Source organism: Mobula birostris, chromosome 9 (assembly GCF_030028105.1).
Source record: "Mobula birostris isolate sMobBir1 chromosome 9, sMobBir1.hap1, whole genome shotgun sequence".
In the NCBI taxonomy this organism is placed as follows: domain Eukaryota; kingdom Metazoa; phylum Chordata; class Chondrichthyes; order Myliobatiformes; family Myliobatidae; genus Mobula; species Mobula birostris.
The window spans coordinates 127102748-127119655 of record NC_092378.1 but is presented as its reverse complement, the minus strand read 5'-3'; the positions used below and the strand labels follow the sequence as shown (position 1 = coordinate 127119655).

The window sequence follows — 16908 nt, the reverse complement described above, 5'->3', positions numbered from 1 at the left end:
CTACCCCTTATTCTTAAACTGTGGCCTCTGGTTCTGGACTCCCCCAACATCGGGAACATGTTCCCTGCCTCTAGTGTGTCTAATCTCTTAATCAGATTCCCTCTCATCCTTCTAAATTCCAGTGTATTCAAGCCCAGTCGCTCCAATCTTTCAACATATGGCAGTCCTACCATCCCAGGAATTAACCTTGTGAATCTACGTTGCACTCCCTGAATAGCAAGGATGTCCTTCCTCAAATTTGGAGGCCAAAACTGCACACAATACTCCAGGTGTGGTCTCACCAGGGCCCTGTACAACTGCAGAAGGACCTCTTTGCTCCTATACTCAATTCCCCTTGTTATGAAGGCTAACATGCCATTAGTTTACTTCACTGCTTGCTGTACCTGCATGCTTACTTTCAGTGACTGATGAACAAAGACACCTAGATCTCATTGTACTTCCCCTTTTCCTGACTTGACACCATTCAAATAGTAATCTGCCTTCCTGTTTTTGCCACCAAAGTGGATAACCTCACATTAAACTGCATCTGCCATGCATCTGCCCACTCACCCAGCCTGTCCAAGTCACCCTGCATTCTCATAACATCCTCCTCACATTTTACACTGCCACCTAGCTTTGTGTTATCTGCAAATTTGCTAATATTACTTTTAATTCCTTCATCTAAATCAGTAATGTATATTGTAAATAGCTGCGGTTCCAGCACTGAGCCTTGCAGTACCCCATTAGTCGCTGCCTGCCATTCTGAAAGGGACCCGTATTCAATAAGAATATAAGTTTTATCTAGCCTTCTGAACTCAAAATTGAATTTAAGAATCTCAGGTAACATGTTCTCTGTTTTAATAGAACTGCTGGTTTTGCTGTCAGTTCTACATCTGTAACATTAACTCAGTTTTTCTCTCACTGCTAATATTGACAAACATCCTAGTTAGTTCTTTTAGCTGTGGCCACTGGTTGTGTCTTGTGCTGTGACTTTACATATTCCTGCAAGAAAAATTATAATGGAAAATAAAAATATGTCAAAAACGTGATGAAATGCAATGGTTTTGATCTTACAGAATTCCTTGTATCTTGGAAGTGTTCCAGTAGATTTGGATGCTGCAAGTGTAACTCTACTGCTCAACAGTGGAGAGGGAATGTACTACCAAATAGTTAGGATAAAGAAAAATTGAAAGATAAAAGCAATTTTTTTTCTGAAAGTAAAGATTAGCTTTATTTGTCACATGTACATCGAAACATACAATGAAATGCGTTGTTTAAATCAACAACCAACACAGTTCAAGATGTAATCCTAACTGAATGTCTTTCAAATGTGGGAGGAAATTGGTGCATCCATAGACATAGGGAGAAAGTAAAAACTGCTTACAGACTGACACTGTGAAGCATTACGCTAACCGATATGCTAAGATAGATGAGTTGCTGGCACAAATAGAAGTAAATGGGCACGATAGAAGTCACAACTTAAGACTTGGGTAAGTGTAAGGGGTATCTTTTTTACATCACTGCGTAGTCTAATTAAAATGGCTTCTTTGTTATGTTATAATTGAAAGGGCTCTTTTGTTATGTTAACTGCTGAGAAAGTCCTCCTGCTAGCAGTTTGGTTGAATCACGTTACTAATAAGAAGATGTTATGAACCCTTTGAGATAGTTGTTATGTTTTTGGTGTATCTGTAAGATATTGTATGCGCGGGGTTTTGGGGCAGAAGGCAGGGGAGAGAGAGACAGAGGATGGACCAGGTGCGGTGAGTCCACTAATGGGGTCAGACCCTGAGTTCGGTGAGAAGAGGAGGCGGAGACGGACTCGTGTGGAGCGTCTGGTCAACCACCGTTGTTGGTCCCGGGTGGCCGGTCAAGGTGGTCTGAGGGGTCGCAGGGTGAAGAAGAAGGGTCCTGAGCTCCAACTGTTTTGTGCACGAAGAGATTGAACTTTGATAAGTGTGGCGCCTTTTATTTTCCTTTTATATTTTATTCTGTATTAATTATATAGTTCCAGTAATATCTATAAACTGTAAATCATTTAATCGTATCTGGTGTATTGTCTGTTATTTGGGTAGGGTGGGGTGCATCACACAGCATCTACACAAACTTATTACCCAGTTTGGCGGGGCCGAGGGCTGTTTCTCTAGACGACAGCGAGCCGAGCAACCATGAGGCTGGCCGGGGGGCTACATTGGGTGGGCTTTTGTCCGGGATTGGATCTACTGGTATTCTGTGTGGTTGCCCTGTTTAAATCAGTAATGTGTGTCTCTGTGAGTTATTTGCTGGTTATTGCTGTATGCATGGTGGGTGAGGTCTTTGTTCGAGTTTAGACTAGCGGGTTTGCAAACTGACCACAGCTAAACCAATCTTTATGCAAGAAGCCTGTAGGGAAAATATACGCTAGAAATATTGAGCAGGTCAGACAGTATCCATAGGGGAAAAGCAGTTAAATAGGGTCAGTAGCTTTCATGAGGTTTAAACTAAGTTAGGAAACAAATGCTTTAAACTGTAGAGAAGGGGAATGAATTTCACAGAGAACTGAAGGATCTGTGAGAGAGTGGATTGAATGACTGGCATTGGTTGTTTTGCTTGAAAAAGGATGTTATGTACTAGACAATAATGAAAAATGCACCCAGTTAAGTACAAACAGAGATATTAATTCAGTCTCCTTTCAAGTAAATGAACAGTAAGTTCAGGTATCCTTCAAATATTAAAAAAATTTTTTTGGAGTGTTTTAAAAAAACATCTTAGCAGTTGACAGTACTTCATGGTGACCAAATTGAGTGCTGTTCAGATTATATATAACTTCTCTGCTTTTATGTTCCATTCCTCTTGCAGTGAGCTCAATTTTTGTGTACTATTTCCTTAAAGTGTTGTGAGATCTAGTCCCTCTTGAGCAGCGGTCCCCAACCACCGGGCCGCGGACCAGTACGGGGCCGCAAAGCATGTGCTATCGGGCCATGAGGAAACGATATGAGTCAGCTGCACCTTTCCTCATTCCCTGTCACGCACTGTTGAACTTGAACATAGGGTTGCCAACTATCCTGTATTTGCCGGGACATCCCATATATTGGGCTAAATTGGTTTGTCCCATATGGGACCGCCCTTGTCCCATATTTCCCCTACTAAGGTAGAGTGTTCCTATGAAACCTTTTGTGCCGAAATAGCGTAAAGCGAAGAAGCAATTACCATTAATTTATATGGTAAAAATTTTTGAACGTTTCCAGACCCAAAAAATAACCAAACAAATCATACCAAATAACACACAAAACCAAAAATAAATAACACTAACATATAATAAAGGCAGGAATGATATGATAAATGCACAGCCTTTACAAAGTAGGAATAATGTATGTACAGTATAGTCAGGAAGATGAAGGCAAAAGCGATTTGTGGGGGAAAAAATCGGCATGTACACGCATGTGCACATCACATGCGTACGTCATGCATGCGCGCACAGGTGCCCGCGCAAGGCTTCATGGTCATGGTAGTCTTTCCTGGGGTAAAGTGTCCCGGGATTTGACTGCTACTTTTGTTCCTTATTTGGGAGTGAGAACGTTGGCAACCCTAACTGTAAAAAACATGTTAGTCATAGTCATACTTTACTGATCCCGGGGGAAATTGGTTTTCGTTACAGTTGCACCATAAATAATAAATAGTAATAGAACCATAAATAGTTAAATAGTAATATGTAAATTATGCCAGTAAATTATGAAATAAGTCCAGGACCAGCCTATCGGCTCAGGGTGTCTGACCCTCCAAGGGAGGAGTTGTAAAGTTTGATGGCCACTGGCAGGAATGACTTCCTATGACGCTCTGTGCTGCATCTCGGAGGAATGAGTCTCTGGCTGAATGTACTCCTGTGCCCCACTCAGTACATTATGTAGTGGATGAGAGAGATTGACCAAGATGGCATGCGACTTAGACAGCATCCTCTTTTCAGACACCACCGTCAGAGAGTCCAGTTCCATCTCCACAACATCACTGGCCTTACGAATGAGTTTGTTGATTCTGTTGGTGTCTGCTACCCTCAGCCTGCTGCCCCAGCACACAACAGCAAACATAATAGCACTGGCCACCACAGACTCGTAGAACATCCTCAGCATCGTCCGGCAGATGTTAAAGGACCTCAGTCTCCTCAGGAAATAGAGACGGCTCTGACCCTTCCTGTAGACCGCCTCAGTGTTCTTAGACCAGTCCAGTTTATTGTCAATTCGTATCCCCAGGTATTTGTAATCCTCCACCGTGTCCACACTGACCCCCGGATGGAAACAGGGGTCACCGGTACCTTAGCTCTCCTCAGGTCTACCACCAGCTCCTTAGTCTTTTTCACATTAAGCTGCAGATAATTCTGCTCACACCATGTGACAAAGTTTCCTACCGTAGCCCTGTACTCAGCCTCATCTCCCTTGCTGATGCATCCAACTATGGCAGAGTCATCCGAAAACTTCTGAAGACGACAAGACTCTGTGCAGTCGTTGACGTCCAAGGTGTAAATGGTGAAGAGAAAGGGAGACAAGACAGTCCCCTGTGGAGCCCCAGTGCTGCTGATCACTCTGTCGGACGCACAGTTTTGCAAGCACACGTACTGTGGTCTGCCAGTCAGCTAATCAAGAATCCATGATACCGGGGAAGCATCCACCTGTATCGCTGTCAGCTTCTCCCCCAGCAGAGCAGGGCGGATGGTGTTGAACTCACTGGAGAAGTCAAAAAACATGACCCTCACAGTGCGCGCTGGCTTGTCCAGGTGGGCGTAGACACGGTTCAGCAGGTAGACGATGGCATCCTCAACTCCTAGTCGGGGCTGGTAGGCGAACTGGAGGGGATCTAAGTGTGGCCTGACCATAGGCCGGAGCAGCTCCAGAACAAGTCTCTCCAGGGTCTCTGTAGTTATTGAGGCTACTGGGGCGCGGCGTCTTCGGCACAGGGACGAGGCAGGACGTCTTCCACAGCACAGGAACCCTCCGGAGCCTCAGGCTCATGTTGAATACATGGCGAAGTACTCCACATAGCTGAGGGGCACAGGCTTTGAGCACCCTGGTACTGACACCATCCGGTCGTGCAGCCTTGCTTGGGTTGAGACGTTTCAGCTGTCGTCTTACCTGTTCAGCCGTGAAGCCCACGGTTTTGTGTGGGGGAGGGGTATAGTCATGACAGCAGGGTGAGGTGCTCTTGTTTCATTTTTTTTTAAAGGGAAAGTGCACACTTGCAATGTTGAGGTGGTTTAACCCTACTTGAACAACCGCAACCCCCCCCCGGCTTGGCCGGTTCGCAAGAATATTGTCAATGCAGTGCAAAAAAGGTTGGAGACCCCTGCTCTTGAGAATCCTTGTGAATGATAATTTCATATTGTTAGTGTATCTATTCTGTCAGCTGGCTCTGTTCTTGTTTGGACTCATTTTCCAGGGAATACATTGCTTCTTTATTCTTCCTACTGAGATGTATTACAATGTCTTCATTGAAAGGGACAGCATCAAATAACTTAATTCCACCAAGTCTGCACTAACTGTTAAGCACCCAATTGTACACTAATCCTGTCGTAATCTATATCATTTCCACCAGTTTCCCACTCTCACCCTCACCTGCATCTTTACACCCACACCCCCACCCTCCATGCCCACATCCAACATCGTTTTGTCTTCTTTAAAAATTATCGATTCTCAAAATCAGAAGACCCTGGACAGTAGACTTGGGTTGCAAGTGCAGTTTCCCTTTTAAAAAAACATGAAATGTGGAATGCGTGCTGGTCTGCAAGTAAGATTGAAGGGCAGAGCCCTTACACAATCATCCCCACACCACCCCCCACCCGCACACACTCCCTGCTATCCTGCTGGTGAATGTACAGTCTCTAGAAAATAAAGTTGAAGCCCTCAGAGCAAGGTTGCTATACCAGAGGGACATGATGGGCTTCTGCATATTTTGCTTATTGGAGATATGGCTCATTCCCACTATTTCGGATGCAGCACTGCAGCCCGAGGACTTTGCCATCTACACAGGACACCGTCACAGAGAGAACATGCAAACTCACAAGCAGTACACAAAGTCAGGGTTGAATCTGGTACTAGTAGTTCTATTAGTTGTACCACTGTGCCACCAAGCTCTATTCCAGTGAATCGAGTAAATGAAATTGTATTCAAACCAAGACAGACAAGGAATTCTAATTGCTCTGTTGTATAAATCTCTTGAAGGAAAGAAAGATTTATACTTATTCACCTACTAGCACAACCACAGGCAGTGTCAAAATGCTATAAGGCAATTCTTTAAAGTTATTTTTGTTTGAACGTGAGAAATGTGACAATCTGAATAGCACAAGTCCACAAATAGTTTCATAAAAGGCCTGATTTTTAGCCCAATTGCATTGAGAGGCATTCGAAGGAGGAGTAGCCAAATATGAGAAGCACTGCAGATGCTATAGGGACCAGGAAGTGATATGCATTTCTAGAGGGAGTTATCAGAAGTGGTGACTGTAGATTTAATGGAGTCAGCATTGGAGGATTGTGTTAAGCGAGAGTTCTGAGCAGATTACAGGTGTGCTGAGTAGGGGCATGTGGTGAGACTAAAAAGTGGTACTTGAGGTGAGGAGATTGTGGAGAGGGGGGTGCAAGTCAATGTTCAACTCCATTTTGCTGATTTAAAGCTTTCATTGTTCACTGATTAAAGCAACGAGGGAGATGGAAACATTGAGGCTAATGTGGAAGGTGAGCACCAGCTGTCTGTCTTCTGATTGTTGGTAGGGAGCTTGTGTGGCCTGCCACAGTGCCCAGAGAACGTTATCGAGGATTTTCTGCACTTTTCAATATGGATTTGGACTATTGCCTATAGACTTTTTTCAGTCTTATAGTTTTTTATATTCTGTATTTTTGCCCATTTTTTGTGGGAGGGAGAGGGGACTAGGGGTTGATGTTCTTGTTGAATTTTTTTGTTAACTTTATGGGGGGTGGTGGAGTTTGGGGTTGATGATCAATGATTGTGTTGCCGTTCTTTTTTTCTTGGTTTAGTGGCTATCAAGAGAAGAAGAATGTCAGAGTTGTATACTTGGATAATAAATGAACCTTTGAATCCTTTTGAGGTTAGTGTTCAGAAGTAGCAGGTTGCTTCCTTAAATCCTTTGAGGATTGGCAAAAGGACTGTGGATGGAAGCTATACCCTTTTCTAACATTGAATCAAATTTTAGACTGTGGCAATAACTAACAAACTGGTTTGATAAGGATTTGAAAGGATAGAGTTGCTGAATATGTTGTATTAGAGCCAAGACGACAGGACTGAGGTGTTCAAAGAGTACAATGAGAAAACTAAAGAGGGAAGGTGACAGTGATGAAAGTCATTAGAAACAGCAGCTAAAAGTGCGCTTTGGAGTGGGCACGAGGGGAAACTCTCAAGCTGACTTACGTAGGCTTTTAATTTGTATATTTGGATGATAAAATGTGATTGTGAGTAGACAATAAGAGAAAGTCTAAAATTAAAGTTGGGCATCCTGTGTTGGAATTGAATTTGTATTGGTATGGTGGAGCCTGCTGGAGTATCACAAACCTGTTGTTTTCGTAAGTGTGGTGACTAGTGTGGTGTTGCAATAACAACCTTGCACTCAACGTCAGCAAGACCAAAGAACTGACTGTAAACTTCAGCAATCGGAAGTTGGGGAACACACATCAATTCTCATTGAGGGGTCAGCGGTAGAAAGGATAAGCAGTTTTAAGTTCCTGGATGTCAAGAAGGCGGCATCCATCATGAAGACCCCTTGCCATCCAGGACAGCAGTACAGTGCAAGACCGTACAAACTTTCTATAACTTACAATAAGAAATAAAATAAGTGAGGAATGAACTTGATGAAATCTGATAAAGGGGAAGAAGCTGCTCCTAAAACATTGAGTATGCATCTTCAGGGTCCTGTATCTCCTCCTTGATGGTAGTAATGGAAAAAGTGCATATCCTGGACGGTGAAAGTCCTTAATGATGGATGCCATCTTCTTGAAGCACCGCCTTTTGAAGGTATTCTGAGGTGGGGTGGCTTGTGCCTGTCATAGAATTGGTGGAGTCTACAACTTTCTGCAGCTTCTTTCAATCCTGTGTATTGGAGGCTCTGTAGCAGGCAGTAATGCAACCAGTCAGATTGCTCTCCAAAGTATACCTGTAGAAATTTGCTAGAGTCTTCGGAGGAACACCTGACCACCTCAAACTTCTAATGCAGTATAGCTGTTGGTGTGCCACCTTCATGATTGTATTAATACGTTGGGTCTAGAGTAGATCCTCTGAGATGTTGACGCACAGGAACTAGAAGCTGCTCAGTCTTTCCTCTGCTGCCCTCTCAGTGAGGACTGGAGTGTGTTCTCCTGACTTTCCATTCCTGCACAATATCTCCCTTAAAAAACATAGAAAACCCATAGCACAATACAGGCCCTTCAGCCCACAAAGCTGTGCCGAACATGTCCTTACCTTAGAAATTACCTAGGGTTACCCATCATAGCCCTCTATTTTTATAAGCTCCATTTACTTGTCCAGGAGTCTCCCAAAAGACCCCATTGTATCCACCTCCGTTGCCGGCAGCCCATTCCACGCACTCACCACTCTCTGCGTTTTTAAAAAAAACTTACCCCTGACAACTCCTCTGTACCTACTTCTAAGCACCTTAAAAATTATGCCCTCTTGTGCTAGCCATTTCAGCCCTGGGAAAAAGCCTCTGACTATCCACACGATCAATGCCTCTCATCATCTTATACCCCTCTATCAGGTCACCTCTCATCCTCAGCACTACAAAGGTTACTTGAGATAATTTTGAGGAAATTGTTTGTTGAGAGTTCAATTGCTTTTGAACTTGTACTTAAACGTTAAGTAATAGCAAGCAAGTGGTCAGTCTTATGCCAATTGTATTTTTGTACTTCAAAGTTCAAAGTAAATTTATGATCAAAATACATATACTATATGTCACCGTGAGATTCATTACCTTGCAGGCATTCACAGTAAATACAAAGAAACACAATAGAATCAACGAAAAGCTACACACAACAAAGATGAACAAACAACTAATGTGCAACATGCAAATAAAACATAATTGTAATAAATATCGAGAACATGAGTTGTAGAGTCCTTGAAGGAAAGTCTATAGATTGTGGAATCATTCAGTGTTGGGGCAAATGAAGTTGAGTGAAGTGTTGTCGTCTGGTTTAAGAGCCTGTTTTAAGAGGTAGTAACTGTTCCTGAACTTGGTGGTTTGGGACCCGAGGCTTTGGTACTACCTCCCAGGTGGCAGCAGTGAGAAGAGAGTGTGGCCTGCATGGCGGAGGCATGTGCAGCATAGAGTCAGACAAATATTTATATTTCACTTTTTATATTTATTTGACTGTCCTCTGTCAAAATGTCTTTGTATTCCTTGTGTTTCATCAAGTTGGAACAGCGAGAGTAACATAGTGGGTCTCTCAGGCAGTTATTTAGCCTATCATACAATGGATAATTGTGTTTATTGTTTTAATGACAATAAATACAATTACTCATTGTAGGCATGTCTTAACCAGTGTCCTGTTAAGAGTTCATGAACCCTGAAATGTGATTTTTTTTTCCCCTTCCTTAACCTGTGCTGTCCAAAATATATTATAGTGAGAGAATAATATAGCATGGAAACACGCCCTTCCCCCAACCCACCTACTCAGAACTTCTGAATGATATGAGTTGTAACAACAAGGTATTAGAGTTCTTTGTATGAATTTAAATGGGTTATATATCTGATCATGTTAAATGTCTTAATGTTTATTCCAGATTGCCTCAACCTTTTGAAAATTGTAATCAGTTTTTTTTTGTAATTCTAAATATAAGATTTTACTTGAAAATAAAGAATTAAAGTTTTATAAATTATGGCTTCATTGTTAGCCTGAATGTACTATTACTTTAAAACTTATTTTGTCATACAGACTTAAAATCCTATTATTTTAACTGTTTCTAAAGTTTAAATGCATATTGCAAAATAGAAGTGGATATTTATGAGTTACAGTACTCCATTTGCAAGTTTTTACCAAATGTTAGCTTTATTTCCGAGCATATTTTGTACAGGTCGACCTTCTCTAATCCGGCACCATTGGGACCTGAGGAGTGCTGGATTAGTGAAAATGCCGAATTACAGGAGGAACACATTAAGCATAATCAGTGCCAGATTATCAAAGGAACCGGATTACAGGTAGTTGGATTAGTGAAGGTCGACCTGTATTTAAAAGGTTTAAGCCTTTTTTTAAAACCTGCCTTTATCATTAGCAAAGAAATACATAGCTGTAGTATATTTGGTCTCGTATTGCTGGCTTATTTGGAATGGTGGTTACAATCTTGATAACTTCCAATTCATGTCTTTTTACAGCTATCAGGCAAACAATTAGTGGATAGCAATGGAAGACTATGAGGAGTTCTGCAAGAGGCATTTAGCCAGGATTCAATCAGAAATGATAAAACATGAAATTTCACAATCAGTTTACCAGAAGAACAACTCTCTTATTCGTTTTCATGGAATAGCTGTACTTTCTCCTTTGGTAAGATAATCTGCATTTACTCTGTGGGTAAGAAATTAGACATCATGGATTATATAATGTGAACAATTTACTAATTATATTTTCAATTTTACTCACACTATTAATTCCTTGCTGTAGGCATGTAATTAAGGAATACAGGTGTCCCCCGCTTTTCGAACGTTCGCTTTACGAAACCTCACTGTTACGAAAGACCTACATTAGTACCCTGTTTTCGCTTTCAGAAGGTGTTTTCACTGTTACAAAGAAAATCAGCGCGCGATAAAAGGCGGCGTGCGCCCCGAGCAGCTGCTCTCCCCTGGATTCGGAACGGCATTGCTTAAACACGTTGCATTGAGCAGCTGTTAGCAAAATGAGTTCTAAGGTGTCGGAAAAGCCTGAAAAAGCTCATAAGGGTGTTACACTTAGCGTAAAACTGGACATAATTAAGTGTTTCAATCGTGGTGAATGAAGCAAGGACAAAGTGATTTTGGCTTGTGGAAGCTGACGAAGATGATGTTGAAGAGGTTTTGGCATCCCATGACCAAGATCTGATAGTTGAAGAGCTGATACAATTGGAAGAGAAAAGGATAACAGTTGAAACCGAATGCAGTAGCGAAAGTGAAGCAACTGCGTGAGATTTTCACTGCAATGATAAAGTACGACTTTAATTTTGAAAGGGTATGTAGGTTTAGGGGATATTTGCAGGATGGTTTGAGTGCTTACAAAGAACTGTGTGGTGGAAAAATGTGCGAGACTCAGCAGTCAAGCAAGCCTTCCACATCAGCCACAGCAGATGACGAACCTCGACCTTCGAAATCGAGGCGGGCAGTCATAGGAGAAGATGAGCTGCCTGCCCTGATCGACGATGAGATGACACCCTTGTGTCCCACCACCCCAACCCCCGGGCCCTGGACAGATACTGTACCAATTCGCGAAGAATGCAACGGTAGCTGGGAGGCACACAGCACATCTTTAAGAAAAAAGCCGAAATACACATGCTAATTAATTAGGTGCCGCCTAGCATGTAATTGTCGGCCCAGATCAGAGACGATGCAATTGGCACTGATCTGCGCCGACATTTACGTGTCGGGCGGCACCTAATTAATTAGCTTGTTTATTTCGGCTTTTTTCTTAAAGATGTGCTGTGTGCCTCCTGGCTATCGCTGCGTTCTTCGTGGCAATGTATTGGTCGGCGGCCTGGAGGGTGGGGGCCACTGCACCACCCCAACCTGCGATGACTCAGTGTAACACACCATCATCAGTGTGCCCGGCGCTGTTTTCCCAATTCCGGTAAGTGATACTACACTGTAGATACATTATTTCTACTGTATATAGGCTGTGTACTTTTATGTGTTATTTGGTAGATTTGGCAGCTTCATAGTGTAAAGGTTACTGGAGAGCACGTTTATGCCAACAGTGCTTGCGTGAGATTTTCACTACGGAGATCTGTGCAGGCAATCGTTGTAGAGAAGTATTTCTACTTTATATAGGCTGTGTATTTATCATATCATTCCTGCTTTTACTATATGTTACTGTTATTTTAGGTTTTATGTGTTATTTAGCATGATTTGGTAGGTTATTTTTGGGTCTGCGAACGCTCACAAAATTTTCCCTTATAAATAAGTGGTAATTGCTTCTTCGCTTTACGACATTCCGGCTTACGAACCATTTCATAGGAACGCTCTACCTTCGGATGGCGGGGGAAACCTGTATAACACGTTCCTTACTACCATTGTTGCATGACTTCAGAGGACAAGTGATCTACTGCTCCTAATAGAAGTGGCGGAGCTGTGAATTAGTTGCCACTCGTGTTTTCGGTAATGATGGCACTGATGAATCTGAGCTTGATGGAACTTGTAGTGCTGAAAGAAAAGATCCTTCCTGTAACTGGACATCTGATGAATGAGGTTTAAAGATTTTAATCGACATTTAATGGCTGGGGGCAGGATAGCATGGAGGTTGGCACAACACCATTATAGCATGGGGTGTCAGAGTTCACGGTTTAATTCCAGTGTCGTCTGTAAGAATTTGTATGTACTCCCGGTGGAATGCATGGGTTTTCCCCAGGCCATCAGTTTCCTCCCCCGGCCCAAAGACATAACATTGTCATTGTAAATTGTTCTGTGTTTAGGCTAGGATTAAATTGTTGTTGTCCAGGGCTGTTGGAGTGATACAACTCGAAAAATCAGAAGGGCCTACTCCACACTATACTGTTAAATAAAATTAAAAATAAATAAATTTGGACAAGCTGCTTCTACCTGATAAAAGTTCCTTATAACAAAACACGTCATGAGCTCTTGTAATTTTCCATCATGTGGCCACAATCTCTGTTGGGATCATTGTATTTGAAAATGGTTATTGCTTTCTCAATGTAGTAGACTGCATCAAGTCTCTTTATGATGAGCTGTCCTTGTGGTAGTGATGTCTTGCCAAAGACTTCCTGCAACGCTTCCAACAAATCATTATTTCTGAGTTCCTTGTCCAGTAACTTTGCCAAGTTATCCTATCGGTTTCATCAAATTCAACTTCATTTAACGATTTGAAAATCTTCAGAGTGACATTTATAAACTCAGAATTATGCACATATTCTGTCCACAATTTCTTGTTTTATCGTTTATTACTGCTTGGGTACTATAAATCCAAAAGAGACTGACGTAGACCATAGATACCTTAATATTGTGATATTAGAGCCAAAAAGCAACCTGAATGTTGTTAGTCATGTTCTTGGACATCAGTGATGAGCAATTCTCTTTGCCTAATATCATCCTATCATTTGTTGGGGAGATAACCATGGAAAAAATGTTGTTATTCAAGAGTTTTTTTGGTAGACTCTACATTAATGAAAGATTGTTTTTTTTTAGAGCCTTGAGTTCTTAGATTAAGGGAGGGTTGAGCTTGTGTTCCTTCTTGGCATACCTGCATGAATAAGAGGAAAACACTCGTTGCTGCCTTTCATGCATGGAGTTGTTTTATAACCTCTCGAGATGAACATTAATTCAGATGTACTCATGCATGTTTGATTTGGAAAATTTCTCTGCTATCACAGCATTCATATTTGATGGCCTCTCACAGAGATGATTGTCATGCAGGTTCATATGTTTCTTGAAATGTTCAAAACATCTGTGGCTGGCTTAGAATATATGGGCATCTTCAGAAGACCCTCCTTCACCGCTCTCCAATCTTTGTTTTTTTTTTCAAATTCTGGTAAAACAATCTCATTCTTATCCTGTTCATCATCAGGGATGCGCGCCATCAATTCTAATTTTCTGACTACATGCTTAACTTTTTTTATTCCCCCCTTTCTGTTATAACATTTTGCCTCTTTCAAAATGTGATATATTTTCAAGATTAGTATCCTGTTGCAATTAATGGAGGCTAATTTCCAATAAACAATTTTGGTCTCGCAGCTAATGCAGCTGCTTTGTAGCTTTACTGTCCTGAGGTATGATACTGATGTCTGGTCTTGTTTGTATTCCAGTTTCATCCCACACTTCATGTTGGTAGGTTAATTAGCTATTGTAAGTTAACACTATATATGTGGCTAATGAGATTTAAAGTGCATTTATTATCGAAGTATGTATACAGAATACAACTCTGAGATTTTGTCCTCCCGCAGACTGACACGAAACAAAGAAACACCATGGGACTCATTCAAACATCAAACATTTGATATGCAAACCAAAAAAAATTGCACAAGTGGCTGAACATCAAGCCAGTAGTATTCAATTTAATACAGTTCAGCACTGTACCGCTACCCAATGCAGGCCACAGGGCCAATCTTCGCCGAAGCACACCAGTCCGCATCGATCACCCCAATCAAACCGCTCAGAAACAGCAAAAAAAAAGTGTAACCAGAATTCAGAAACGCATGCAACAGGAACCTCAAAATTCCTCCAAATGTGTCCACAGCCTCACTGATTATATAGCTGAGAATAGTATACAAAGAAGTAGGTGGGCATAATAGAATTGTTCTGAGAGCTGACTTTAGATGAATGGCAAAGAAAAAGAATTTCAGGATGTACATTGTATACATTTCTCTGACATTAAGTGTACCTATTGAAACCTATTTCATTAGAAAAATATGAAAAATTGTGTCAATAGTTAATTGTGCCATTAGGCTCCAGTTTGCTTCAATAGGTACTTGGTGTCAATGATGTATGTAAACAGCAGCCTATTTCAGAGCATCCATCAAGTGGATAGCAGCCTTTATTGACACATTTGTGCCTGGGATTTGAATTTTTATTGCTATTATTGATACAATCCCTCTTCCTGGCTCCTAACATTAAGGATTGCTCATTATAGCAAAATCTTAAAAAAAATAGTCAAGGATATGTACCTAAAAGAATCAATTGTGTTATAGCAAAAGTAATTGAGTAATGGGTGGCCTTCAGAGTGAGGATGTTTCTGTTACCGTTTATATTTCTTCCTATGGAGAGAAAATAAATCAAGAGTTTAGGATGGCCAAAAGAGTCAAATTGAACAGAAGGGCATGTGACAGATGCTATGTTATTATGAGAAATGGGAACAAGGCTGATTATGTGGGAAGAAAGGAGGAGAAAGGCAGTTGTATTTCCAATGGTAGCTGTTAAGAGCTGGAGATGAGTGTTTGAGTGATTGATGAATGAACCAAAATATCCTGGAAGGAACTTCTCTGGAATGCTGAAAAATTTGGAAAAGACTTGATTGTTTGGAGTTAGCAAAAAACAATCCACTGAACCTGGCACTCATAGAGTGCAAGATTATAGTTCTGTGTAGGACGGAAGGAGTCAGCAGAAATCTCATTTGTACCAGATCAAGTTAGTGAGGCTAGGTGACAAGTTCTGGCAATAGATCCAGTTTGATCCAACCCTGTACATTTTGACCAAATTGCAGTGCCACTGTATTTGTTTACTCTAGTGGATAAAATGCATTCAAATCCAAAACATCACATGTACTCTAAAAAGCAGTTTTTATTTGTCATTGGATTACTTTGTAAGCATGGCGTCCTTTAAATCAGTAAAAGCCTTTTGCATAATAGTTAATCATAAGCTTTTCAAAAACTCGTCAGTTGCCTGGATTAAGCTGGTTATTTGATCACCACCTCCAAGCTTCAAGTTACTCATCGCCAAACAAATGGACCGAATAAGTTGTCATCACAATAGACGGTGGAGTTACTTGTTCTGATATAGTAAACCTGGGGTTTAAAATACTTTACTATAGTGAAGTCAGTTATGTTGAAAACTTATAAAACATCAGACTGAATGAAGCTAATTTTCCCTTTTTGTAGGTGAAGGCTGAAAGAAAACTGGAAATGCAGCAGTACAGACAAAAGGCTATGGAATTGGAGCTAGGTCGGTACAAAGCAAGAAAAAGTGCCTTACTTACCCGTGTGGAAGAAATTATCGAAAATATACAGGTTAGCTACTTTATTACTTTTGCTTATGGTAAAGAATTTTAAAATTTAAAATGCCTGAGTAAAATCGAGAGTTTACAGGAAGTTATATAATTTCCTGCATTGTCATTCTGGCACTTCAAGATAGTTGACTATTGTAATTCTGATCTAACACTTATCATATTCTGTGCAAATAAGTGATCAGTAACATTCATGAGCTATGTTGCATGGTAGTGATGATAACTGCCACATGTTAAAATAAGAATGCAGAGTGTGAAAGCAATTTTACCTCTGAGTAATTGGTTTAAACTGCTATTGATTGCATAATGCAAGTTTCATTGTCCTGTTGAGACAGCTGTCTTTTTGAATAAGTTGTTGGCTTCCTGTTGGATCCAAAAGATGGTGTGGCTTTTTTTGTGCCTCACCCATTAATGATTAAGCACTGTAGATAATTTCATCATTTAGCTCATATAAGTACATAATTTACTACTGGTTTTGTTAGTTTTCAAATAGTTTATGCAAAGTAATTGAAGCTGTTTCCCCCAGTGCAGTATTATAAATTAGACACAGTACAAAAAATGAATACTTCACTAAATTGGTGTTGAGGACAATAACTTGCAGCAGTGAATAAGCTCAGTGAGCATTATGTATTTTTCTCATAATACATTGATATTTTAAAATATTCAGTCTGCAACTCAGATTACTAGGACCTATGCCAATAAATACTGTATATTCTGACTATCGTGCTTTAAAAGATGAGGTTTTCTGCAATTTTTGTAATTTCTAAACTCTCATGACAACTATGAAATATGGAAGTGGTAGTTATGGGACCACAATAAAATGCAGACAATAAAATCACCAATTAAATCTCAACATGATTTTAATGTGAAAATGCCTCTTAACAACGTGGCTCTTTGACATGTCATCATACCCCAGAGGCTGATTATGGTCCTGTGAGGTGTTAAAGGAGTTTTATAAATGACAAGTTGTCATAAATTTCAAAATGAAGATCAAAATTTGGCTTTCTATAAGGAGAAAATGGATAGAATTGATTAACTTTGCTGTTAATTGGTA

At 40.8% G+C, this 16908-nt stretch overlaps 1 protein-coding gene across 2 annotated transcripts in view; it reads left to right on the top strand.

Annotated features, from left to right (window-relative positions):
• LOC140203053 (centriolar coiled-coil protein of 110 kDa-like) overlaps window positions 1-16908 on the top strand; it is a 62465-nt gene that overhangs the window by 2663 nt on the left and 42894 nt on the right. For both annotated transcript variants that reach the window (XM_072268781.1, XM_072268782.1), the window contains exons 2-3: window positions 10316-10484; window positions 15730-15858. In XM_072268781.1, the coding sequence (XP_072124882.1) occupies window positions 10344-10484; window positions 15730-15858 (270 nt within the window). In that variant the 5' untranslated portion in view covers window positions 10316-10343. The remainder of the gene's footprint in view (window positions 1-10315; window positions 10485-15729; window positions 15859-16908) is intronic.